Source organism: Sus scrofa, chromosome 13, assembly GCF_054392235.1.
Source record: "Sus scrofa isolate SSC_HxYL_T2T_F1_AM1 chromosome 13, Sscrofa_HxYL_maternal_Yorkshire_Landrace_v2.0, whole genome shotgun sequence".
In the NCBI taxonomy this organism is placed as follows: domain Eukaryota; kingdom Metazoa; phylum Chordata; class Mammalia; order Artiodactyla; family Suidae; genus Sus; species Sus scrofa.
In genome coordinates, this window is record NC_139395.1 from 55,119,977 (window position 1) to 55,147,791 (window position 27,815).

Genomic DNA, 27,815 nt, shown 5'->3' on the forward strand with positions numbered 1-27,815 from the left:
TCCTGGTAGCATTTAGTAGTTTAAAATGGGCACTTGACAAAATAAACAGTTGGTTATACCTACTCCCTCCTTTAAAAATGTGGATATTTTCTTCATCTGTGAGATGAAGTTGTCTGGGAGCTAGCATATTAGAACACCCTGATTCAGACTGGAGTTTGGGGAATTTTTTCCCCTTCTGCTGCCTTTTCCCATTACCACGTTTCACTGGTCCCTTTATCTGAGTAATTCTTAGCGACACTCTCCTTTCTATGTCCTTAGCGCTCATCATACCCAGGCTATTTTCACACCACACTTAAAAAACTGCTGCAGCACCTTGACTGATGGTCCCGTCCTTAGTCTGTATGTCCCCCAAACCTTCCAGAGCTTCATACTTTTCACCAGTCACACCATCTTTAAAACTACTAACTCTAGGAGTTCCCTTTGTGGCGCAGCAGAAACGAATCCGACTAGGAACCATGAGGTTGTGGGTTCGATCCCTGGCCTTGCTCAGTGGGTTAAGGATCCGGTGTTGCCATGAGCTGTGTTGTGGGTAGCAGACAAAGCTCAGATCTGGGCTTGCTGTGGCTCGGGTGTAGGCCGGCGGCTACAGCTCTGATTAGACCCCTAACCTAGGAACCTCTGTATGCTGCGGGTGTGGCCCTAAAAAGAGAAGAAGACAAAAAACAAAAACAAAACAACTATTAACTCTATATTGCCAAAGTGATGAAATAGGAGACAGAAAAAAATTATACAACTTTAGGAAGGGAGAGGGCAGAATTAATATTTGTGTAAGCTATCACTACTTACCCAGAATTTCCAAATGGATTAACAAAAGAGCATTTGGAACTAAAGAGAGTATTCAACCCTGTGGCCAGATACAAAATAAGTACACAAAACCAAGAGCGCCCGTGTAACAGGAATGGCCACTGAGAAAGTACACAGCCATGCAGTTATTCATTCATCCTACAATATGTTTGCGTCACTATAATTTGCCAGCTCTGGTGGTAGACACTGGACACACAGAGATGAACTAGGCCAGCAAGGCTCCCACTCCCACAGAGCTGACATTCTCCTAGAGAGGCAGACAGCAAACATGAACACAAACCAGCAAAAGTAAGCAAATTGGAGGAGGCCGCTCAAGAAGTCAGGGGGTGCTGGGATAGAGACTAACTGAAGGACGCTCCTTCAGCCAGGTGCAGCGGGAGGCCTCTCTGAGGAGGCGACCCTTAAGAACCAACGGTTGAGAAGGAAGAGAGAAGCTGTGTGGTGAAAGGGAATAGCATGTGTGACTCACATACCTTGAACAAGCTTGGTCTGTTTAGGAAACAAAAAGGCACAGTGTGTCTGGAGTGGCGTGAGGAAGTGACAGGGAGAGTGTCTAGAGGGTGGACGGGTGGTTTCAAGGAGAGGAAAGATCGCGTCCGAAAGGTCATTCTCACTGCTGTGTGGGGAAATACTGCCAGCAGGCTTGGGGGAATTTTTTATTTGACTTTGGTTTCCTTTACTTCCATTGGGCAGCCTCTGTCTTTCCCTGTTAAATTCCAGAGGAAAAACATCTGATTGGCCCAGCTGAGGATACTTCTGTACAACGGGGTCCTGCGTTTTCATTGAGCAGTGGGCTCTGCAAATTATGTAGCAAGTCCTGCAGCCCAGGTCCAAGCAATGACCACCTCTGGCTCAAGAATCTGCTCCAGGCTTTTATCTTTTTTAAGAATAACAACAGAGGTAAGGTGTGACAGATGGTGTTTTGCTGAGACCAGGGTGATGTGGTGGTTGAGGCAGGGGTCCTGGAGGAGGTGGCTGGTTCTTCAGCTCAGAGCTGCCAGCTGGGAAAAATCTCTGCCTTTGCCAGTTAGTGTTCTGAACTCCAGCAAACGTGTGCGATCCATGGACGTGTGTGTGTGTGTGTGTGTGTGTGTGTGTGTGTGTGTGTGTATGTTTCCAGGGTTTAGAAAGCTGCTGAGAAACCTTCCTGCCTTTAGTTTAATTAAAAGAGACCTTTGTGTAAAAGAGCCTCACATAGGTGTTGGAATAAAAGAGGCTGCCCAGGAGTTCCCAATTGTGGTGCAGCAGAAATGTGTTTCACTGGTATCTATGAGGATCCAGGTTCAATCCCTGCCTTTGCTCAGTGGCTCAGGGATCCGGCATTGCTGTGGCTGTGGCGTAGGCTGGCAGCTGTAGCTCTGATTAGACTCCTAGCCTGGGAAATTCCATATGCCATGGGCGCGGCTCAAAAAGCAAAATGAATAAAACAAAAGAGGTTGCTCAACAAAGGGCAGGTGCTTGGCCAGGAAAATAGGGCTCTCCTGGGTCCAGCTGGGCCTCCTGAGAAGAGGATGGATCCATTCCCAGGGCTGCTCTGACCAGGTCTCCCAGGCTGCTGGGGTATCTTGAAGGATCTGAGACTTTCAGGGAGGTGGCCATGATGGGGCAAAGAGGTGAGGTGAGCATAAGGTTATCTCTGGAAAGAAAAAGATGAATGCCCCAAGAAAGAGCTGGCAAGGAAGAAGGCCAACTGAGAAGACAGTTGAGTGGCTAATGAATATCCTTCACTGGTTGTCAGAGGAAGGCAGAATGAAGCTGAGGGGTATAGTCACTTGAGTCATTAGAACCTAGACTGAAGAGTTCCCATTGTGGTTTAGTGGAAACGAATCTGACTGGCATCCATGAGGATGCAGGTTCAATCCCTGGGCTCGCTCAGTGGGTTAAGGATGTGGTGTGGCCTTGAGCTGTGTTATAGGTTGCAGATTCAGCTTGGATCTGGCATTGCTGTGGCTGTGGTATAGGCTGGTGGCTACAGCTCCGATTTGACCCCTAGCCTTCGAACCTCCATATGCCATAGGCGAGGCCTTAAAAAGAAAAAAAGAAAAAAAAAAAAAAAAAAAAAGGACCTAGATTGAATGTGGGCCCAGCCCCTTCCTAGCCTTGGGCAAGTGTACCTATCTTCTGCAGCAGGAGTCTGAAAACTACAGCCTCTGGATCAAATCCAACCCCTTTGGAACACCGATGCCTACACTTGTACTTACTGTGTATGGCTGCTTCTGCTAGAACAACAGTTTTGAACAGGTGTGACATCTGCTCTTGGTCAGCACAACCCCCAATAAACAACCTAACCTCACACCTAAAGCAACTAGAGGAAGATGAACAAAACTCAAAGGTAGTAGAAGGAAAGAAATCATAAAGATCAGAGCAGAATTAAATGAGATAGAGATGAAAATAATAGAAAAGATCAATAAAACTAAAAGCTGGTTCTTTGAAAATATAAACAAAATTGATAAACTCTTAGCCAGACTCATCAAGAAAAAAAGAAAGGGCTCAAAATCAATAAATTTAGAAATGAAAAAGGAGAAATTACACCTGACAACACAGAAATACAGAGGATATTAACTACTACAAGCAACTGTATACCAATAAAATGGACAACCTAGAAGAAATGGACAAATTTTTACAATGGTACAACCTTCCAAAACTGAACCAGGGAGAAACGGAAAATATGAACAAACCAATCACAAGAACTGAAATTGAAACTGGGGTTAAAAAACTTTCAACAAGCAAAAGTCCAGGACCAGATGGCTTCACAGGCAAATTCTATCAAACATTTAGAAAAGAGTTAACACCTATTCTTCTGCAACTCTTCCAAAAAATTGCAGAGTAAGAAATACTTCCAAGCTCATACTATGAGGCCGCCATCACCCTGATACCAAAACCAGACAAAGACTCCACACACGGAGTTCCTGCTGTGAATCAGTAGTAACAAACCTGACTGGTATCCATGAGGACACGGGTTTGATCCCTGGCCTTGCTCAGTGGGTTAAGGATCCAGCATTGCTGTGAGTTGCAGTATAGGTCTCAGACACAGCTCAGATCTGCCATGGCTCTGGCTGTGACATAGGCCAGCAGCTACAGCTCTGATTCAACTCCCATCCTGGGAACCTTCATATTCCATGGGTGAGGTCCTAAAAAGACCCCCCCCAAAAAAAAAGACTTCACACACAAAAAGAAAATTATAAACCAGTATCATTGATGAACATAGAGGCAAAAAACCCCCAAATATTGGCAAACATATCCAACAATACATTAAAAGGATCATATACCATGATCAGGTGGGATTTATCCCAGGAATGAAGAGTTCTTCAATATCCACAAATCAATCAATCTGATACACCACATTAACAAACAAGAATAAAAACCATGTGATTATCTCAAGAGATGAAGGAAAACCTTTTAACAGAATTTAACACCCCCCCAAAAAATTTAAATTCAACACCCGTTTCTGATAAAAAAAAAAAAGAAAACTCTTCAGAAAATGGGCATAGAGAGAATCTACTCCAAAATAATAAAGGCCATATATGACAAACCCACAGCTAACATTATTCTCAATGGTGAAAAGCTGAAAGTATTTCCACTAAGATCAGGAACAAGACAAGGATGTCCACTCTCACCACTGTTATTCAACATAGTTTTGGAAGTCCTAGCCATGGCAATCAGAGAAGAAAAAGAAACAATCCAAATTGGAAAAGAAGAAGTAAAACTGTCACTGTTTGCAGATGACATGATACTATACATAGAAAATCCTAAAGATGCTACCCAAAAACTGTTATGAGCTCATTTTGGTCAAGTTGCAGGATACAAAATTAATACACAGAAATCTCTTGGATTTCTATATACCAACAACAAAAGATCAGAAAGAGAAATTAAGGAAACATTTGCATTTGCCATCACATCAAAGAGAATAAAATACCTAGGAATAAACCTACCCAAAGAGGCAAAGGACCTGTACTCTGAAAACTGTAAGACGTTGATGAAGGAAATGGGCCAATAATTCTCAATTTGCAGCCTGTGGGACTGGCCTCAGGTGGGAAATAATACGTCAGAGGAGAGACTGGGCGTGTCTCGCTTGTGTCTTCCCCAGTTCTGCTGAAGACCCAAGAGGTCCCGAGGCTCCTCCCCCCACGATCCACTGCATGTCGGCCCCATACCAGGCACGGCTCAGGGAGGATTACTAACTGCTAGTGTTAGGGTGGCAAGTTTGAAAGCAAACACTGGTGCCCGCCCTGGCCACAGAGAGACAGAAGGCAAGTGGTGCTGATGGAGACCCGAGTCCTGGTTCATCCTGAGAATGGCTATGAGACTCTAAGCTATCTATGGCTTTAAAGCTCCCTTCATCTGCCTTTCCCCTGCCCTGATGCTTCTGGTTTCGTCTTTGATGGCATCCACTATAACAAATGGCACAGGAGGCAGTAAAGCAAAGGCACATGTTTTGGAGGCGAAAGACTAAGTTTGGATCATGGTGGTACCTCTTCCCAGCTGTGTGACCTTGGGCACACAGCATAACCTTTCTGAGCCCCTGTACAGGGAGAATAATGGTAGAACTACTCATGGGGCTGTTTGGTGGGTGAAATAGTATAATGTGTGTGATGTGGCTGGCCCAGTGCCTGGCAGTGATGCCCACTGAAGCAAACCACAGTCCTCCTGTCCTGAGGGGACCTGTGTTGAGCACTTGACATTTGACGAAGGCTTACTTGCCTGTATCTGGATCTCTCAATCACTCCAGGAGCCAGCCAGTAGTACTATTTTATTATTTCCATTTGCTCAATGAGAAAACTGAGGCTTAGAAAGGCCAAGCTACTCGCCCAAAGATACACAAAATAAATGGCAAAGCTGGAACCTCACAACTCCAAATTCAGTGCTCTTTCTACCACTCACACTGTCTTCCAGGTGCAAAGTGTCTTTCAGTCAACAAAACATGTTTACATCCCTTTTCTCTCTCTGGACACTCAAGAAACCCCAATAAAGAGGCAGTTGAGCCCATTTTATAAATGATAAAATGGAGACCTGATAACTGGAGGGTTCCTAGCCCTCTCACTGGGAGTCCCTGCCAAGCCCCAGCAGCTTCGGGCTTAAGCCAGAACCCACAGGCCTGTCTGCCCATGGCTGACCTTCATTAGGAGGGGACCAGCTGGTGGCCTTCCCTCCTGGGAGTGTTGATCAAAGTCCTCACTCTTCTGCCCCTTTCCCCCACCCCTGCCCTTGTTCCTCATTACTGTTCAAGCTGCTGGGTTCTTGTCGACTATTTCATGGGGTGGAGGGGCAGAGAAGAGAGGCTTTTAAAATAACTATTGGCAAAGGAGAAAGAGGCATTCAGGAAGAGCGACAAGCGTGGCCGCTGCATTTCCTAACCCTTCTTGCTTCTTTCCGCCCCTGGGGAAAGTGCCCGTTCCTATTTCACTGATGAGCAAGAGATGAACAGTGCTATCTGGAAGCCTCCCCCAGGTCTCCAGCAGTCTGTGGCCAGTGCCCAGAAGCTGGAATCAGAGCTGCTTGTCCACTGGGAGGCAGCCTCCCCATATCTGAGAAAATGAGTCAGCAAACTTCCTGAACATTTTGACTTGGGTCCACTGTGACTTCCTAGTTGGTGCGAAGGTCTGGGTGGGCCTTCAGGGTTCAAATCAATTCCAGAGCAGAGTCCAGGGCTGGGATCTGGAATGGAAGGTCCATAGCAAGGTTGGAGAGTGCTGTGCAGTTGATCAAAGAATAGTGGCAGCATACCAGACATCTGTGCTGGCCCAGCAGTGGCATGTTGCCAGCCACTCCACTTGGCAGAGGCCTCCTAGGGCGCTCCCTGCAGGACTTAGCACCAACAAAGGTAGAGCCACTCAGGATCCAAGCCGACCAGAGACACAGGTACTAGGGCTGCCTCATAGCTGAGAAACCACTGGGATTTGTTGCGATTCCAAAAAGTGACACACCTAATCCTAGAACCCTTGCTTTTTCAATTTTCTTTGTAGGGCCACACCCAGGACATATGAAGTTCCCAGGCTTGGGGTCAAATCAGAGCTGCAGCTGCCAGCCTACACCACAGCCACGACAACGTAGGGTTTGAGCCATGTCTGTGACCTACATCACAGCTCATGGCAATGCTGGATCCTTAACCCACTGTGCAAGTCCATAAGGATACCAATCAGGTTCTTAAACCCCTGAGCCACAAGGGGAACTCCAACCCTTGCCTTTTGACCCAGTTCCAGCCTTGCCTCATACAGTAAAGTGCTATAGCCAAATCTACAGCCAAAGGCAGGCAGGTAACATGTTACCATGTGCCATGGACAGTGCTCAGCATCACAGCCACAGCCCATGAAATCCTTACAATTGATGGAGGAGGTGGGGTACTACTGGGACCACATTTTACAGAGGGAGAAACTCAGGCTCTGATGGGTCATCTAATTTCCTAGATCACACAGCCAGCAAATGAAAGCTCTAGACTCTGAGCTGAGCTATCCGACCAGTGTTCCCCACACAGTGCTACCCACAACACTCTAGCCTTTTATCTACAATTCTTAAGAGAATTACAACTGCTGTACTGTGTGAAAACGGACTTGGGTGAAGCCACGTCACACATGCATTTAGATTCACCTGAGGATTTAGGAGAAAGATGAACAAGACCAGACTGTTGAATCTGGACACCCTTTGCTCTTTGTCTCCTATCCTTGTCCCAGACCTGGGTGTAGGAGGCACCCTTAGGTCATTTCACAGAGAGGGGACGTAGCCCAGGTACTTGGGCTCAGAGCGCTCTGCCCCCTGACAGCCCACCCGGCTGCCCTCCTTCCCCCAGCACCTCCTCCCGGCACCGCACCCAGCTCGGCAGCAGGTTAAGCAGAAGAGGAATAGTCTTACTTCTCAGCTGTGCCTGTGCTGTTGGGAAGGGAACTCAGGCGCAGTGTTGCTAGGTCCTCACTCCACCAGAGAGTCCCAGGCTAGCAAGGAGGGCCGCCTGCAAAGGGCGGTTCTTAAAGCCCTGGGGATGAAACGTGCCAACGAGTGAGGCAGCTCCGCATTCCTGTTTATTCTGGTATCAATAAAAAGGAACTGTTACCATAGTAACGGGTATTGCACTTGGTACTCAGCCACTTCCCTGATGCGGAACACTGTGTCCAAGCCACACTCCAGGGAGGCACAAATAAATACCGTTTCTGTCAGACTGTTGAGGAATAAGAACATGCCAAGCTTTGTTCTGAGCAAAGCAGCTCATAGAGAGGCATTTCCCTTGTTTCTAACGGGAGGATCAGTAGGAATGCATTCTGGCACTTCCCTGACCCAGGGAGAGCCAACCTTCCTGCTGCAATGCCCAGCACTTTAGGAGAAAATGGCTCTTGGAGCAAAAAGAGGGGAAGCCATGTTGGGTCAGTTCCAGGTCATCCACTGATGGGCTAAAAACTCCATCCATGTTATTTACTCCAAACCCTGAACTTCATCTGAACTTCAGAAAGGAGCCAACAGGACATTGCAGTGGGAGAGAGTAGGGGAGGGGAAGCTGATCCTAAGCCAGGCCAGTGCTTATTTCAGCTACCACTCAGCTCAGGCACCAGACCCTCCATTAGTCACTCAACGTCCTTGAGCCTTGGCTTCTGTGTTTTTCTTTTTCTTTTTTTTTTTTTTTGGCCTTTTCTAGGGCCACTCCCGAAGCATATGGAGGTTCCCAGGCTAGGGGGTCTAATTGGAGCTACACCACAGCCACAGCAACACAGGATCTGAGCCATGTCTGCAACCTACACCAGAGCTCACGGCAACGTTGGATCTGTAACCCACTGAGCAAGGCCAGGGATCGAACCTGCAACCTCATGGTTCCTAGGCAGATTCGTTAACCACTGAGCCATGATGGGAACTCCAAGGTTTCTGTGTTTTTCAAATGGGAGCAACAGGCTGGCTGAGGTAAAACACAGATGAGATGACATTGCTGCTCAGCAAGTAGGATTCCTTCAGAGAGAACTGGACTAGCTGTGATCTGAGGGCAGGGCCCCAGCACAGAATCTGTGCTCCATAGATCTTGGCTCAATCAGTAGGTCTGTGAATGTGAAAATAAAAAATTGTGTAGATGCTGAAAACCAGCATGGGTACTTATAGATAACAGAGGCATTCTCCTCATTTCAGAATCAGTGTTCACTTGAAAATGTGGAAGTGTTTTCTAGCTTTTGTCATGATCCTTAAACTTGAGGGAGAAAGTTGGTTAAACTTGACCCTCTTCCCTCCTTTACTTTCTCATGAAGAAGCTTGGCTGGCTGGGGGTTGATGAGGCCCGAAACATATATCAACCATGAATGCAGGAATTAAAAATGCAATTTTGCCTTAACAAAATATTAGCTAAATGAATCCAATAACACATAAAAAAAGATCAACCACCATGACCAAGTTGGATTCATCCCAGGGTCACAAGGATAGTTCAACAAACACAACTCAGTTAATGTGATATACAATATCAACAAAAGGCAAAAACCATATGATCATCTCAACAAATGCAGAAAAAGTATTTGATACAATCCAGTATCCATTCATTGATAAAAAGAATATCAACACACACATCAGTTGAGATTCTAATTTGGCTAAACCTGTTAGCAACTATGTGGCACTAAATAATAAACAGTATATAAAAATAGGAAAAAATATCCATTCATAATAAAGACTCTTGCCAAAATGAGTATATAGGGAATATAACATACTAAAAGCCATTTATGACAAACTTACAGTCAATATAATATTTAACTGTGAAAAGGCAAAAACCTTCTCAGTAAATTATGGAACAAGACAAGGATGCTAATTCTCACCACTTCTATTCTATTTGGTACTGGAAATCCTAGCCATAGCAATCATATGAAAAAAAGAGGTAAAGATATTCAAATCATAAAGGAAAAGGTAAAACTGTCATTATATGCAGATTACATGATACTCTATATAGAAAAACCTGAAGACTTCACACAAAAACTATTAGAACTGATAAAGCAAGGTGGCAGGATACAAGATTAACATATAGAAATCTGCTGCATTTATTTACATTAATAATGAAATATTAGAAGAGAAAGTTAAAAAAAAAAAAAAAACCCCAAGTAATACTGCATTAAAAAAACCTCCTAGGAATAAACCTAACCAAGGAGGTGAAAAACTTACATGTTCATAAGGGTAAAACATTGATAAAGGAAACTGAAGATGATTCAAAGAAATGGGAAGATATCCTATGTTCTTAGATTAGAAGAATTAATATTTAAAATGGCCTTACTACCTACCCAAAGCACTCTACAGGTTTAATATAATTCTTATCAAATCACCCATGACATTATTCACCTGACTAGAACAAAGAATGCTAAAATTTATATGGAACCACTAAAGACCCAGAATTGCCAATGCAATTCTGAGGAAAAAGCAGAAAGCTGGAGGCATTACCCTCTCAGACTTAAGGAAATACTATAAAGCTACAGTAATCAAAGCAATATGGTACTGGCACAAAAACAGACAAATGGATCAATGAAATGGAATGGAGAGTTCCAAAATAAACCCATACACCTATGGTCAGTTAATCTTCAACAAAGGAGGTAAGAATATCCAATGGAGAAAAGAGCCTCCTCAGTAAGTGGTGTTGGAAAAGTTGGACAGCCACATGTAAATCAATGAAGTTAGAATACTCCTTTATACTCTACACAAGAATAAGCTCAAACATAAGACATAAATACAAAAAATTTTGTGACACCGTAAAACACCATAATAATCTCAAGAGTAGAACATAGACAAAACGTTTTCTGTTGTAAATTGTAGACTATTTTCTTAGATTAGTCTCCCAAGGCAAAAGGAATAAAAGCAAAAATAAACAAATGGGACTTTATCAAACCTAAAAGTTTTTGCACAGCAAAGGAAACCATAAACAAAATGGAAACACAACCTATGGCAAATGATATGACTGACAAGGGCTTAATTTCTAAAATATACAAACAGCTCATACAACTCAACAGCAACAACAATCAAAAAGTGAGCAGAAGACCTAGACAGACAGTTTTCCAAAGGAAACATACAATTACCCAACAGGGCACATGAAAAGATGCTCAATATTGTTGATTATTAGAGAAATAAAAATCAAAAGTACAGCGAGGTGTCACTTCACACCTCACACCAGTCAGAATGGCCATCACCAAAAAGTCTACAAATAATAAATGCTGGACAGAATGTGGAGAAAAGCAAACCCTCTCATACTATTGGTAGGAATTAAAATTGGTGCAGCCACTATGGAAAACAGTATGAAGGTTCCTTAAAATACTGAAAACAGAGTTATCATATGATCCAGCAATCCCACTCCGGGGTCTATATCTGGAAAAAAAAAATGAAAACTCTAATTAAAAAAAGATACATGTAGGAGTTCCCGTCGTGGCGCAGTGGTTAACGAATCCGACTAGGAACCATGAGGTTGCGGGTTCGGTCCCTGCCCTTGCTCAGTGGGTTAACGATCCGGCGTTGCCATGAGTAGATTGTAGACGCGGCTCAGCTGTGGCTCTGGCCTAGGCCGTAGGCCGGTGGCTGCAGCTCCGATTCAACCCCTAGCCTGGGAACCTCCATATGCCATGGGGTCGGCCCAAGAAATAGCCAAAAAAAAAAAGACACATGCAGAAAAAAAGTAAAAAAGTGCAGGCCAGTAACACTGATGAACATAGATGCAGAAATCCTCAACAAAATACTAGCAAACCAAACCCAACAATACATTAAAAGGATCATAGGATCATACACCATCATCAAGTGGGATTTATCCCAGGGATACAAGGATTCTTAAGAGTCTGCAAATCAGTGTGATACTCACCTTAACAAACTGAAGAATAAAGCTATATGATCCACCTTGCCAAAGAAGACATACAGACGGCCAGTAGGCACATGAAAAAAATGCACAACATAAAAAAAATGCTTAACATCACTAAATATTAGAGAAATGCAAATCAAAACTGCAATGAGGTACTACCTCACACCAGTCAGAATGGCCATCATTAACAAGTCAACAAATAACAAATGCTGGAGAGGATGTGGAGAAAAGGGAGCCCTCCTACACTGTTGGTGGGAATGTAAATTGGTACAACCACTATGGAAAACAGTATGGAAGTACCTCAGAAAACTAAATATAGAATTAACATATGACCTAGTAATCCAGCTCCTGGGCACATATCCTGATAAAACTTTCATTGAAAAAGATACATGTACCTCTGGAGTTCCCGTCATGTCTCAGTGGTTAACGAATCCGACTAGGAACCATGAGGTTATGGGTTCAATCCCTGGCCTTGCTCAGTGGGTTAAGGATCTGGCATTGCCGTGAGCTGTGGTGTAGGTTGCAGATGTGGCTCGGATCCCACGTTGCAGTGGCTCTGGCGTAGGCTCTGATTGGACCCCTAGCCTGGGAACCTCCATATGCCGCAGGAGTGGCCCTAGAAATGGCAAAAAGACAAAAAAAAAAAAAAAAAAAAAAGATACAGGCACCTCTATATTCACTGCAGTTTGCACTATTCACAATAGCCAAGACATGGAAACAAGCCAAATGTCCAATGACAGATGAATGGATTAAGAAGATGTGGTATATATATATATATATATATATATATACACACACAATGGAATACTACTCAGCCATAAAATAGACAAAATAATGCCATTTGCAGCAACATGGATAGAACTACAGATTTTCATAAGTGAAGTAAGTCAGAAAGAGAAAGATAAACACCATATGATATCACATATGTGGAATCTAAAATATGGCACACATAATCCTATTTACAAAACATAAACAGATCAAGGATATGGAGAGCAGACTTGTGTTTTCCAGGAAGAAGGAGGAAAAGAGTAGGATGGATGGGGAGTTTGGGGTTGGTAGATGCAAACTATTACATTTAAAATGGATAAGCAATGGGATCCTACTTAAGCACAGGGAACTGTGTCCAGTCTCTGGGGTTGGAACATGGTAGAAGAGAGTATGGAAAAAAAAAAAAAAAGAATGTATACATGTATATGTGTGTGTGTGTGTGTATCTGTGTGGCTGGGTCACTTTGCTGTACAGCAGAAACTGAAGGAACATTGTATTTTTTTTTTTCTCTTTTTAGGACAGCACCTACAGCACATGGAAGTTCCTGGGCTAGGGGTTGAATTAGAGCTACAGCGGCTGGCCTATGCCACAGCCATAGCAATGACAGATCCGAGCCGTGTCTGCAACCTACACTACAGCTCATGGTAACTCTGGATCCTTTACCCACTGAGTGAGGCCAGGGATTGAACCTGCATTCTTATGGATATTAGTTGGATTCTTAACCCACTGGGCCACAAGGGGAACTCTGAAGGAACATATTAAATCAACTATAATAAAAAATTTAAAAAACTAAAAAAATGTGATCATCTCAATAGATGCACAAAAAGCTTTTGACAAAATTCAACACCCATTTTTGATAAAAGCCCTCCAGAAAGTGGGCATAGAGGGAACCTACCTCAACATAATAAAAGCCATATATGACACACCCGCAACTAACATTATTCTCAATGGTGAAAAGCTGAAAGCATTTCCACTAAGATCAGGAACAAGACAAGGATGTCCACTCTCACCACTGTAATTCAACATAGTTTTGGAAGTTCTAGTCATAGCAAAAAGAGAAGAAAAAGAAATAAAACAAATCCAAACTGGAAAAGAAGTGAAACTGTCACTGTTTGCAGATGATATACTATACATAGAAAATCCTAAAGATGCTACCAGAAAAATCTTTGAGCTCATCAAGGAATGCAGTAACGTTGCAGGATACAAAATTAATACACAGAAATCTCTTGCATTTCTACATACTAACAATGAAAGACCAGAAGGAGAAATTAAGGAAACATTTGCATTTACCATTTCATCAAAGAGAATAAAACACCTAGGAATAAATCTTGCCTGCCTTAAGAGGCAAAAGACCTGTACTCTAAAAACGATAAAATGCTGATGGAATAAATCAAAGATAACACAAACAGATGGACAGATAGACCATATTCCTGGATTGGAAGAATCAATACTGTCAAAATGACTATACTACCCAAGGCAATCTACAGATTCAACACAATCCCTATCAAATTACCAATGGCATTTTTCACAGAACTAGAACTAAACTTTTAAAATTTGTATGGAAACACAAAAGATCTCAAATAGCCAAAGCAATCTTGAAAAAGAAAAATGGAACTGGAGCAATCAGACCCCCAGACTTCAGACAAAGCCAGTCATCCAAACAGCATGGTACAGGCCCAGAAACAGATCAATGGAACAGGAAGGACAGAAAGCCTAGAAATAAACCCATGAACCTATGATCAGTTCATCTACTACAAAGGAAGTAAGAATATACAATGGAGAAAAGACAGTTTCTTCAATAAGTGGTGCTGGGAAAACTGGACAGTACATGTAAAAGAATGAAAATGAGAAAATTCTCTGATGCCATATACCAACATAAACTCAAAATGGATTAAAGACCTAAACCTAAGGCTGCATATTATAAAACTCTTAGAGGAAAATATAGGCAAAACACTCTTTGCCATAAATTGCAGGAATATCTTTTTGGATCCACCTCCTAGATTAATGAAAATAAAAACAAAAATAAACAAATGGGATCTAATTAAACTTAAAAGGTTTTGCACAGCAAAGGAAACCATTAAAAAAAAAGAGGAGTTCCCACTATGACACAACAGGATGGACGGTATCTCTGCTGCACCAATGATACAGGTTCAATCCCTTGCTCAGCACAGTGGGTTAAAGGATCCAGCATTGCCTTAGCTGTAGTGTAGATCACAACTGTAGCTTGGATCTGATCCCTGGCCAGGGAGCTCCAAATGCCATAGGGTGGCCAAAAAAGAAAAAAACACAAACAAACAAAAAACCCCATAGAATGGGAAGACATTTCTGCAAATGAAGTGATTGACAAGGATTAATCTCCAGAATATACAAACAACTCATACAATTTTAACCAAAAAATAAGCCAATTAAAAAATGGTCAGAAGACCTAGGAGTTCCAGTCATGGAGCAGTAGTTAATGAATCCGACTAGGAACCGTGAGGTTGCAGGTTTACCTGCAGATTCCTGGCTTTACTCAGTGGGTTAAGGATCCGGCGTTGCCATGAGCTGTGGTGTAGGTTGCAGACATGGCTTAGATCCCGCGTTGCTGTGGCTGTGGCATAGGCCAAAGGCTACAGCTCTGATTAGACCCCTAGCCTGGGAACCTCCATATGCCACGGGAAGTGGCCCTAGAAAAGGCAAAAAAAAAAAAAAAAAAAAAAATCATAAGATCTAAATAGACATTTTTCCAAACAAGACAGACAGATGGCCAAAAAAACACATGAAAAGATGTTCAGCATCACTAATATTAGAGAAATGCACATCAAAACTACAATGAGGTAGCACCTCATACCCATCAGAATGGCCATCATTAAGAAGTATACAAACAGGAATTACTTTGTGGTTTAGCAGGTTAGGGATCTGGCACTGTCACTGCTGTGGTACAGGATTAATCCCTAGCGAGGAACGTATGCATGCTATGGGCCTGGCCAAAACAAACAAACAAACAAACAAATACTGGAGAGGGGGGTGGAAAAAAGGGAACCCTCCTATACTGTTGGTGGGAATGTAAATGGTTCAACTACTATGGAGAATAGTATGGAGGTTCCTTAAAAAACTAAACATAGAACTACAGTATGACCCAGCAGCTCCACTCTTGGGTATGTATCTGAAGAAAACCGTAATTTGGAAAGATACATGCACCCCAGTGTTCACTGCAGCACATCTGACAATAGCCAAGACATGGAAGCATCCATATCCATCCACAGTGGAGTGGATAAAGATGTGGTACATGTATACAATGGAATATTACTCAGCAATAAAAAAGAATAAAATAATGCCATTTGCACAACATAGATGGCTCTAGAGATTATCATACTCAGTATAGTAAGTCAGAGAAAGACAAATGTCATATGATTCACTTATATGTGGAATATAATAAAAATGATACAAAAGAATTTATGCATAAAACGGGAACAGGGAGTTGCCACTGTGGTGCAGTGGTCTCAGAATCTTACTGCAGTGGCTAGGGTAGCTGAGTAGGTGCAGGTTTGATCCTTAGCCTGGTGCAGTGGGATAAAGATCCAGCACTGCCACAGCTGTGGCTCTGATTCAGTTCCTGGCTCAGGAACTTCCATATGATGCAAGTGTGGCCATAAAAAACAAACAAAAACAGAAACAGGAGTTCCCATTGTGGCTCAGCAGTAAAGAACCCAACTAGTATCCATGAAGTTGTGGGTTCGAGCCCTGGCCTTGCTTGGGGGGTTAAGGATCCAGTATTGCTGTGAGCTGTGGTGTAGGTTGCAGATGTGCTCATATCCTGCATTGCTGTGGCTGTGGTGTAGGCTGGCAGCTGCAGCTCTATTCGACCCCCAGCCCAGGAACCTACAAATGCCATGGGTGTATCCCTAAAACAACCTTATGGATTTCTAAATCAACTTTGAGTTATCAAAGGGAAAACCATTGGGGGGGGGATAAATTAGGAGGTTGAGATTAACTCATAGACATTACTATAAATAAAATAGATGACTAACAAGGATCTACTATATAGCACAGGGAGGCCTACTCCAAGTTCTGTAATAACTTATGTGGGGAAAAGAATGGATATATGTATATATACAGCTGATTCACTTTGCTCTAAATCTAAGCTAATACAATACTGTAAGTCAATTAATCCTCAATAAAAAGTTTTTTAAAAGATACAATACCCCAGTGTTCACAGCAGCACTGTTTATAATAGCCAAGACATGGAAACAACCTAATGTCTATTAACAGATGAATAGATAAAGATGGGATGTACATATTTATACAGTGGAATATTAACCTAAAAAAGAACAAAATACTACCATGTGCAGCAACACAGATGGTCCTAGAGAATATCATACTGAGGTAAGTCAGAAAAACACCTAGGATGTTATTTAAATGTGGAATGTAAAAAATAATACAAATGAACTTATTTACAAAACATAAACAGACTCAGAGACAAAGAAAACAAATTTATGGTTACCAAAAGGGAAGGAGGAGGAAGGAATAAGTTAGGAGTATGGGATTAATAGACACAGTACTCTCGGGGTTCCTGTCGTGGTGCAGTGGAAACGAATCTGACTGGGAACCATGAGGTTGTGGGTTTGATCCCTGGCCTTACTCAGTGGGTTAAGGATCCAGCATTGCTGTGAGCTGTGGTGTAGGTCTCAGACGCAGCTTGGATCTGGCATTGCTGTGGCTGTGGCGTAGGCCAGCAGCAACAGCTCCGATTTGACCCCTAGCCTGGGAACCTCCATATGCCATGGGTGTAGTCCTAAAAAGCAAAAAAAAACCCAAACACAGTATTATCTATAAAATAGATAAACAACAAGGATTTACTATATAGCACAGGGAATAACATTCAATATCTTGTAATGACCTATAATGGAAAAGAATTTGAAAAAGAATACACACACACACATATATATCTGAATCACTTTGCTGTACACTTAAAACTAACACAATATTTTAAGTCAACTATACTTCAATTTAAACATGCAATTTTGGTTCTCTTTGGCCTATATTATTCATTTATCCAGCACTTATTGAATACCTACTGTGTTCCTGGCACTATCCCAAGTGTGGAGATAAGAGTGTGAATGAGACAGTGTCCCTGTGCTCAGGTAACCTACTTTCAAGGTAGGGTTTAGGTAAAATAGAAACAAAAAATGAGATAAACAAAATGTAGAGCTGCAATGCACACTATGATGAAAGCAAGACTGGATGAGGTGCAAGGCAAGGACTGGGAGCTGAGGAAGGGTGGACAGTGGGGAGGTGATATTTTAGGGAGACCAGAGTGGTGAGGAGAGCATTCTAAGGAGTGAGAAGAGCTAGTGGAAAGGCCCAGAGTGAGAATAAGCTGGGCATGATGGGAGGAGGCCAGTGGGGCTGGAGTGCGGGGAAGAGGGGTGGGGGGAGATGGAAGGAAGAGGGGGCAGGGGCAGGTCTGCATTCCCTGGGAGCCTTGGCCAAGCCCACCGTTTGGAGCCACTTCAGCCTACAGGGTCATAGATTCTTCAGTATTAAACAATTTTTTGGAAACAATGTGTGTTCCTTTTTATTTCTTCTTCAAGTGTTTCTCTTGGTGTCCTTTGAATGGTGCCTCCCTTGGCTCCCATCCTGCTGTCACTCCATTCTGATGGTGGAAGACTGTAACCAAACTCCTCAAACCACCCCTTGCTGCCACTGGTCCCCACCCACATAGCCTGCTATGTATATAACTAGTATTGGGGGCATTTCCCAGGGCCCACAATGGCTTGTCTGACCCAATCCCAGGGTCTTCTGCTAGGTGGAGAAATAAGAGGGACCTTGGACCAGGGGAACTGCTGAATGCTTCTGCTCACTGCCTGGGCAGGAAGACCCCACAGTCCAGCTCACTCCAGAGAAGCAGGCTCTGAGTCCCCATGCCAGCAATCCCCTCCATTCCCATTTGTGTTCCACTTTCTAGAAGGTTCTAATGGCTGCCCCAGAACAACTGAGAGCCAAGGAGAGCTGGCCAGGAATCCCACCAAGGTTAGGTGCCATTTTCCCCAGGCAGTTGGGGCTCACTCTACTTCTTTCACTAAAGCTCTTCTCAGAATCCAACCTGTGTACAAACCCATCAGGCTCAGCCACCAGACTGCCAGCCTGAGGGCAGTGGCCTCACCTTATTCTTTTTAGTATTCCTGTCCTAGTACCAAGGTGCTCAATAATTACTGTTGATTTGCAAAAACCAAAGACATTGAGATCCCTGAGCTTGTGACAGCACCATCTTGGGGTATGTGTGCACACATGTGTGTGTCACCATCTATGAGGTCAGCAGCCACCATTTCCCAAGTCACACCCCATCAGTAAGGAATTAGCCTATGCCCTGTAATGGGATGCACTCAATAGCCCGTCTATTTATTGCCCTAAAAAGATGTCCGCTACATGTTTGGTGAAAAACCAAAGTGCAGGAGTTCCCATCATGGCTCAGCAGAAACAAATCTGACTAGTATCCATGAGGATGCAGGTTCAATTCCTGGCCTCACTCAGAAGGTTAAGGATCTGGCGTTGCCGTGAACAGTGGTGTAGGTTGCAGACATGGCTCAGATCCCACAGTGTGGCTGTGGCTGTGGTGTAGGCTGGCAGCTGCAGCTCCAATTCAACTCCTAGTCTGAGAACTTCCATATGCCATGGGTGTTGCCCTAAAAAAGAAAAAAAAGAGAAAGAAAGAAACAAACAAGGAAAATAGATGTCTTTTAAGACTTTACTCCAGGTAATGGCCAAATTCAACCCCAGCCACTGTCTCCTGCCTTACTCCGTGTAGCTTGCAATGGAGGACTTCCCATTCCCCCCTTTAGGCAGGATGCCAGATACAGGGGCCCAAGGATCAGAATTGGAATGTTCTCAGGCCCATGGAAGACTGAAGGGCAATCCCGGGGCCTGAGCACACCCTTCCTGTTCCTCTGAAGTTTGTTTTTTTGGGAACTAAAGTAGCTAAAAGGAAGAGGATAGTGAAACCCAGGAAAATGCAGTCATGAGTGGGAGCTGAGGAATTTTCCTGTACCTACAGTAGGCAGGGCTGCAGCTTACATTAAAAAACAAATAGGATTTCCCATGTGGCACAGTGGAAATGAATCCAACTAGGAACCTTGAGGTTTCAGGTTCGATCCCCGGCCTCGCTCAGTGGGTTAAGGATCTGGAGTTGCCATGAGCTGTGGTGTAGGTCACAGATGCAGCTCGGATCCCGAGTCGCTGTGGCTGTGGTGTAGGCTGGCAGCTGTAGCTCTGATTAACCCCTAGCCTGGAACCTCCATATGCTGCGGGAGCCGCCCTAAAAAGCAAAACAAAAACAAAACAAAAGAAAAAAACATAACAAAATCCCTCCAAAAACCTCTTTCCTTTCATTTTTGGCCCCCTTTCTCCAAGCTGACAGGTGCCTGGAGCAGCTTATCTGGGCCCAGAAACATCAGAAAAGAAGTTTCCATGGCAATCCAAACTTCCTCCTCAGCCCTGTATCCAGTTTAAATTTCCAAGGCCTCTGTTCAAGGCCTCAGTGAGGTTTTTGAGAAGCCACCCGGCAAAACAGCCTTGTGCTCTGCTGAAAGGACATGGCTGTATTGGCAGAAAACCTTGTCATGGGATCCATGGAGAGATTATAAAAGAAATGAGAGTCGCCTTTACAACAAGTTTGAACCAGGAAGAGTTTACCCAGTAGAGGGATTTCAAGCACGAAAACAGCAAAGTGCAAGGGAGTGGGGAGGAACAAAGAGTCTTGTTTCAAGGAAGTTGGCTCTCAACCCAGCCGCAATTAGGCCCAGCTAATCCAGTTTCAGGACCCTGGGCTACCCCAACCTCCAGTATATGTTAATTCACTTGTAGCCGGATAAAAAATGGTCAGTACATCAAGGCACAAGGAGACGGACGTGCGTGCGCATGTGTGAAGAGGGAAACCCGGGCAGACCGTTTTTTTAAGCCAAGCAAACTTCCATTAATTCCTGGCAGTGGGGTTGCCAAATGTAGCAAATAAACCTGGAGTATGTCCAGTTAAATCTGAACTTCAGATAAGCAACGAATAGTTTTTTAGCATACATATACCAATAAAATATTTAAGACATACTTAAACTAAAATATTATTTGTTGTGTATCTGAGATTCAAATTTAACTTGGTGTCCTGTATTTTACCTGGCAACCCTACTTGGCAGGCAGGAGTGGGAACTGTGGCAGCCCTTTTGGGTGCAGAGAAGCATGGTTGCTGCTGTCCACAGGCACCTGGGTGGGGGGTGTCCCTTGGTCCTTGCTGCAGAGAGATGCTTCCCTCCTTGCCAGGGACCTGGCCTGGAGCTCCAGGTAGGGTACAGTAACAAACCTCAGGTGGGCCTTAACTACAACACTGCATAGCTTGCCAGGCATGGCCATGCATGAGTTATTCCCCAGAGGAGACCCTTCCAGCTCAGTGGCTAAAGATATGGGCTCTGGTACCAACCTGGGTACCAATCCTAGCTCCGCTGCCGGGCAGCTAGGTGACCTTCAACTTCCTATTTCCTCATCTCTAAAATGAGGCAGCCACTCTTTTCAGGAATAAATGGGATATGGCCTGGGAGGCCCTTCACACAGTGTCTGCCACTGCATCAGGGCTCCAAAGTGCTATCTGTAATTTTGATAACCCATTTAAAAACAGTAAGATTTTTATCCAAATGAAAAAAGTGGGATTAAAGACTAGAGTCAGTACAATCTCAACAAAGTAAAACAAAACACACAAACCTTGCAAAGCAAAGACTAGAAGGAGGCCACCTCTATTACCAGTAGCCGCTAATGGATAATGGGATTATGGGTTAGACTTCCCAGAACCTCTTTATCCTTGATTTCCCAACATATTCATGATGAGCCTGTATTAATACTAAGAAATTAATTTAAAATAATTTGGAATGAAAAATTTTCTGAAAGTATTATATTATGTGGTGCAGGACTTGAGGCAAAGGAATATGGCTGCCATCTTGGGTTTGAGTCTACAATCCTGTCCTTGGGAGCTTCTAAGAGACGGAGGTTCTTGCCTCTTTCCCTAAGTGGCACAGTTGACTCCTCACCCCCATTCTCTCTTCCTGATCTTCCTTTTGTGAGATAGCCAGAGGAGTGGTTCCAGACCACATAGCCCTGGGTTCGAATCTCAGCTCCACCCTTGACTGGCTGTATGACCTTAGACAAGTCATGTTACCTTCTGAACCTCAGTTTCTTCATGTTTAAAACAGTGGTTAATACTATTTAACCTTCCTGATAGGAAGGGCACATCTGTTTTATTTATCAGGACAGCCCTGTGCCTTGCATAGGACCTAATGTCTAACAGCGGTCAATAAATATTGGTTAAATATATGAATGAATGAATAAAGGTGATGAGATGACAGACCTAGAGCATTTGGCAGAGAGGGTGGCAATACCTAGTGATCAGCAATCATTTGCATTATCACTGTTCTCAGGATGTGTGCAGACTTGGCATAGGTAGACCAAAGTTTGAATGTGTTTTCTGTTAGCAGGATAGAAAAGATCCATTAGCAGGACCATGAGCGTGCTGGTTAAGCTCTCTGAGCCTCACTCTCCTCATCTGTTAAATGGGATGACAGACATTGCAGGGCTGTGAAGACTAAGTCAGTGGCACAGTGCCTAACACAGTGTTAAGTACTCCCTCCTGGAGGCCCTGGTGACCAGCCTCTTCTCTCTTCCTGACTTGTAGCTGTGTGTGATACAGTTACCTAGCAAGCATGTGGCCCTGGAGACTGGTGGTCTGCTATTTTGAGTGTGTTAGAGCAAAAAAATGTTACCTCAAAGTGAGGCCCATAGCTACAGTTCCAGGTTAGAAAGAACACCGGATCTTCGGATTAGAGAGACCCTCTCATATTAGTGAGATGACAGGAATGGATAAGGATAGTTGGGAGGGTGTTTTGTAGAGAAATCTCTGTAGCTGGGGTTTGAAATCAGCTTCTTCAAGTTACAGAGTTCCTTGTTTTCTGCCTGCCCTTGCTCAGCCAGATTTAAGACCCTCCCCCAGGAAGGCGCCAGCAGTCCTGAAGTCTTGGCCAGATTATGCTTCTGGGCTTAGAGAATCCTTGTTTCAAACTTCCTGAGCTGAAACTCCTTGGGGCCGAGGGGGCAGGGGGAGGGGCAGGCACTGCTGCTGCAGCCACACAACCTGTGGTTTCTACTCTCTGGCCTAGTGCTTTTGGCTGCAGGGGTCTGGGCAGAACAACCAGATGGGGAAGGTTCCTAGTCCAAGGCACAGGGTAGTTGCCGCATGAGCTCAAGTCCCTTGACATTTTCTTTCTTTCAGCCACCCAGTGGCATATGGAATTCTGCCAGGGATCAGTCAGAGCCGCAGTTGTGACCTACAATGCTGCGGCAACAACTGACAACCGGATTCTTTAACCTACTGTGCTGCTGGGGGATCGAACCTGCATCCTGGAGCTGCAGAGATGCTGAGGACAACCTTGCACCATAGCAGGAACTCCCCTTGACATTTTCTAAGCGCTACTGCCAAGTGGACCGATTTTCACCTCTTCTAAACATCTCCAACTGGCGTTCCGAAGAAAACACCCCAAACACTTACTGCGAGCATTCTTTTTCTTCTTTCTACATCCCTGTGTTTTACAAATTATTTTTACACTGATCTTATATTAAGTTTCGTTTTCCTAAATAAAAAAAATCTTAATATTCTGAGTAGAAAAGTAGACTGTGCTTACTGAGAGTGAGCAAAACGACACATAGGAGAAAAAACACGTATCCACCTCGAATCCTCAACAACAATCACTGTTTCTTTCCAAATCACTTCCTCCTTCAATGCATATATACCGAAAAACGGTTCCTCACCTTCCTGTAACTTGCCCCCCAGCACAACTTTCCCCTCACCGGACATAGGAAGTCCTTCACCAGTGGACTTGTACTTTTTTACACCTCACCGGGCGCTGCCGGTTTACTCATGTCCGTTTTCCCACGCCCACCTATGCAGTCACGCACTTGTGCTGGGCGCTGCTTCAGAGGCGGGTTAGAAGTTCGTAGGACTGTTGTAGTTAGGAAACAACGAATGAGAGAGAAAGAGCTCACAAAAGAAAAAAAAAAGATACATTTAAGGGTAAATCTCCAAAAGGATGAATGTAGGAAGGAAAGAATGAAGGAAAGGAAGGAAAAAGAAAAAGTAATTACAAACAATGAAAGAAGGGAGGGAGAAAGGAAAGGAGGAAAGCAGAGCAGCAAAGGACAGAAGCGCCCAGCGACGGGCTAGCCAGGGGCTGAGCACCGTGCGCCTGCCGTGTCCTCCTTGCTTTCGGCACGCTCCGTCCTCTCTGCCCGAGGCGGAGGGCTGGGTATCCTTCCCCCACTTACCCGACCTGAGCAGCACCGCCCGGTAGAGCCCCGTAGCCTCGGCCGGCCCCCGCGCCCGCTCGCCCAGCCTCTGCGCCATGCGCTGGCGCTTCTGACTGCACCACCAGCACCGGCACCACCAGCCAGAGCGCACCGCAGACGGCAGACTCTGAGCACCTCCGCGATGGTGACGCGAATCGAGGTCCAAACCCCGTCGCGGATCAGATTACTGAGGCAGTCAGAGCGCCGGCCCAGAGGCGCCCGGGGGGAGGGACCGGGGCAGGGGCTGTGGCAGGTAGTATACCCGCCCAGGCAGCGGACTGCCACCGTTTGGCTTTCTGGAGTCTTGGGCCAACGCGAGAACCGAGAACTGTGTGTCCTGATTTCCAGCCTTGGCCTCCTACCTACTCGTCTCTGTTTACCTGGCAGCTGGCCTTGTTGAATGCTACAAGCACGTGTAGGGTTCTGAAGGCTTCCTCAGATCAATCAGATCCCAGCACCACCAATTAATAGCTTTGCGACCCCACGATTTAGTTATCTAACCTTACAGAGCCTCAGTTTTCCCATCTGTAAAATGGTGATAACCACAGAACTTATCTCACAAAGTTATGAGGATATATCTATCTGGTATTTAAAAAAAAATTGTTCCAAGGCATCCTGGGAACTTTACTAGAGGAAGGAAATCAACCAGGCAGTTTGGAAGATATAAGAAACCGACCATTTTGATTATCTACCCCATGTCTGGTGCTGTACTAAGTTTCTTCTAAAACAAAAACGAAGGTGTGCTTTCTGTCCTATTTTGTTTTGTCGTATCTTCACAATCCTATCAGTTAGGGTCTATTAACCTTCCAGTTTTAGAGATGAGGAAACAGGCTCAGAGAGGTTAAGCAATTTCTCGGAGGTCACAGAGTGTAGAGCTGGGATACAAACAGGTGGTCTGACCTCAGAAATGGGCCACTCTGCTGCCTCTTTGTTATCGCATTTATTCTTTACCAAAGTACTGAAAGGCAAGTATGATAACATGAAAGTAGGAATCCCATCCAAGATCCTATCCAAGATACCACCTGAGAGATGATGTAATTGAAAATCAAGGAGGTGAAGTGGCCTGCTCTTGCGCAAAGAGCTATTTGGAGGAATCAACACCCAATCCAGTTCTCCACCCACAAAACCAATGCCCCCGAGATCCACGGAAACCCCTAACCTCCCCCCGCCCCCAGAGCTGTCCAGGGTCCTGGATGGCCACTGTTTAAGGCTGAGCCTGTGGACAAGAGAGTCTTGAGCCTGTGGCTGGGGCCTCTGCCACACAGTACCACCTCCCTCTGCTGGTGTCCTCTCCAGTTTTGATGCCACCTAGACCAACCACCAACCACGTTGTCTCTGGCTTTCCCTGGACCACTGCCCATGTCCAACTTCTGCTCTAACTCAGAAGTCCCTGTCACCACATAAAGTCCCAAGGTCCCACATGACACACTTTGATCTTTGGAGACCTCAGTCATTAGCTACTGATCATGTTTCTCATCCACAACCAGCTCCCTTGAGTGCCAGCACAGTGTCAGACATTTGGCCTTCACTATCTCATATCCATTCTTCAGAGGATGAAATTGTATCTAATGTACCATTCATAGCCTTTAACCCACACTTTGATCAAGCATGGTTATGTCCATTTTTAGAAACAAGAAAAATAAGGCTCAAGTGACTTGCCCATGATCACATAACTAGTAGTGAAGCAGGAATTTGAGCCCAGATGGTGCCAAATCTTTTACGAAAGGAGGAAAACCAAGCCAGCTGTTGAACAAAGCAGGGGTTCAGGAAAATTACGACTAAGGAATGTGCTTTTACTGAGCATTACTAAAAAATTAATTCTGGTTGGACCTCCAAGGAATTCTAGGTGGGTCTGACTTACCTGAGCCATTTAGTCTCTGCTTCTCATTTTCGTTATGAAATACAGCCAGAGGAGAGTATTCTTTCTGTGAATAGAAAGAAAGGAAGTGGAGGTGAGGACCCTCTGTTCCTTGCTGCGGGCGGGGGGTGGTGGTGGTTAAGAGATATTCATAGTATCCCTGAGTCTTTTGACCACAGAAGGGACTGGTCACTGTGGTCAAAGTCCTCTCCAGAGAAAAAGTACTGTTGTTCTTGGAGAGAGAGAAAAAGAGAGAAGAGAGAGAATTTATTAGATTCCACATATTACAGATTCATATGATATTTATTTGTCAAGGCTCATGCTTTTTTTTTTTTTAGGGCAGCACCCACGGCACATGGAAGGTCCCAGGCTAGGGATTGAATTGGAGCTGTAGCTGCCGGCCTCCACCACAGCTACAGCAACACTGGATCCAAGCCTCGTCTGTGATCTACACCACAGCTCATGGCAACACTGGATCCTTAACCCACTGAGCGAGGCCAGGGATCAAACCTGCATCTTTATGGATATTAGTTGCATTCATTACTGCTGAGCCCACAACAGGAACTCCCAAGACCCATGCTTTTTAAAAAAGACTATTTTTTGTTGTTGTTGTTGTTGTTGTTGTTGTTGTTGCTATTTCTTGGGCCGCTCCCGCGGCATATGGAGGTTCCCAGGCCAGAGGTTGAATTGGAGCTGTAGCCACCGGCCTACGCCAGAGCCACAGCAACGCGGGATCCGAGCCGCGTCTGCAACCTACACCACAGCTCACGGCAACGCCGGATCGTTAACCCACTGAGCAAGGCCAGGGACCGAACCCGCAACCTCATGGTTCCTAGTCGGATTCGTTAACCACTGCGCCACGACGGGAACTCCTAAAAAAGACTATTTTTTAAAGAAGTTTTAGATTTAGAGAAAACTGAGTACAGAAAGTTCCTTCCACCCTGCATTCAGTTTCTCTGTTATTAAGAATATACATGTATATAGATATTCATGCATGTAGTATGGCACATCAGTTATTTATTTAAAAAAAAAAATTGGGGAGGCCATGCTCACAGCACGTGGAAGTTCCTGGGTTGGGGATTGAACCTGTACCACAGCAGTGATCTGAGCCACCTCAGAGACAATACCAGGTCCTTAACCCAATAAGCCATTAGGGAGATCTAAGGCACATCTATTATACTTAATAAATTATTAAATAAATCATTAACTAATTATGTTATTATTAACTAAAGTCCACATCTTATTCAGATTTCCTTAGTGGTTTTTTTTGGTTTTGGTGGGCCACAGCATGTGGAAGCTCCCAGGCTAGAGGTGGAATTGGAGCTGCAGCTGCTGGCTGACATTACAGCCACAGCACCGCAGGATCCAAACCTCATTTGTGACCTATACCACAGCTTACAGCAACGCTGGATCCTTAACCCTCTGAGCAAGGCCGGGGATCGAACCCACATCCTCATGGGTACTAGTTGGATTTCTTTCCACTGTGCCACAACAGGAACTCCCAGATTTCCTTAGTTTTTACCTAATATTCTTTTTCTCTTCCAGGGACTGATCCAAAGTACCACATCACATTTAGCTGTCCTATCTCCTTGGGCTCCTCTTCACTGTGATAGTTTCTCAGACTTTGTTTTTGAAGAACTTGACAGATTTAAGAGTACTGAGAACTGTGTTCTTTTTATTTTATTTTATTTTATTTTATTTTATTTTATTGTCTTTTTGCCTTTTCTAGGGCCACTCCCATGGTATATGGAGGTTCCCAGGCTAGGGGTCTAACCAGAGCTGTAGCCACCAGCCTACACCAGAGCCACAGCAATGTGGGATCCCAGCCACGTCTGCAACCTACACCACAGCTCAAGGCAACGCTGGATCCTCAACCCACTGAGCAAGGCCAGGGATTGAACCCACAACCTCCTGGTTCCTAGTTGGATTCATTAACCACTGCGCCACGACGGGAACTCCCCATGTTCTTTTATGTTGAGATCTCATCTACACTATCTTCTACCTCGACTGCCTTCTCCTTAACTTTCCTGGAAAATTCCTCATCCTTCAAGAGTGACTTCAGGAGTTCCTGTTGTGGCACATCAGAAACAAATCTGACTAGTATCCATAAGGATGTGAGTTTGATCCCTGGCCTCGCTCAGTGGGTCAGGGATCCAGCATTGCTGTGAGCTGTGGTGTAGGTTGCAGACGCAGCTCGGATCCCAAGTTGCTGTGGCTCTGGCATAGGCTGGCAGCTGCAGCTCTGATTGGACC

At 44.4% G+C, this 27,815-nt stretch overlaps 1 protein-coding gene across 4 annotated transcripts in view; it reads right to left on the reverse strand.

The window, feature by feature from the left end:
• FAM107A (family with sequence similarity 107 member A) overlaps positions 1-27,815 on the reverse strand; it is a 92,867-nt gene that overhangs the window by 7,011 nt on the left and 58,041 nt on the right. For 2 of the 4 annotated variants that reach the window (XM_021068429.2, XM_021068432.2), the window contains exon 2: positions 25,566-25,629. In XM_021068429.2, coding sequence (XP_020924088.1) covers positions 25,566-25,629 — 64 coding nt within the window. Of the gene's footprint in view, positions 1-7,650; positions 7,736-23,683; positions 23,833-25,565; positions 25,630-27,815 lie in introns of those variants that run through there. The other 2 variants (NM_001252206.2, XM_021068431.2) reach the window with 2 other exon arrangements.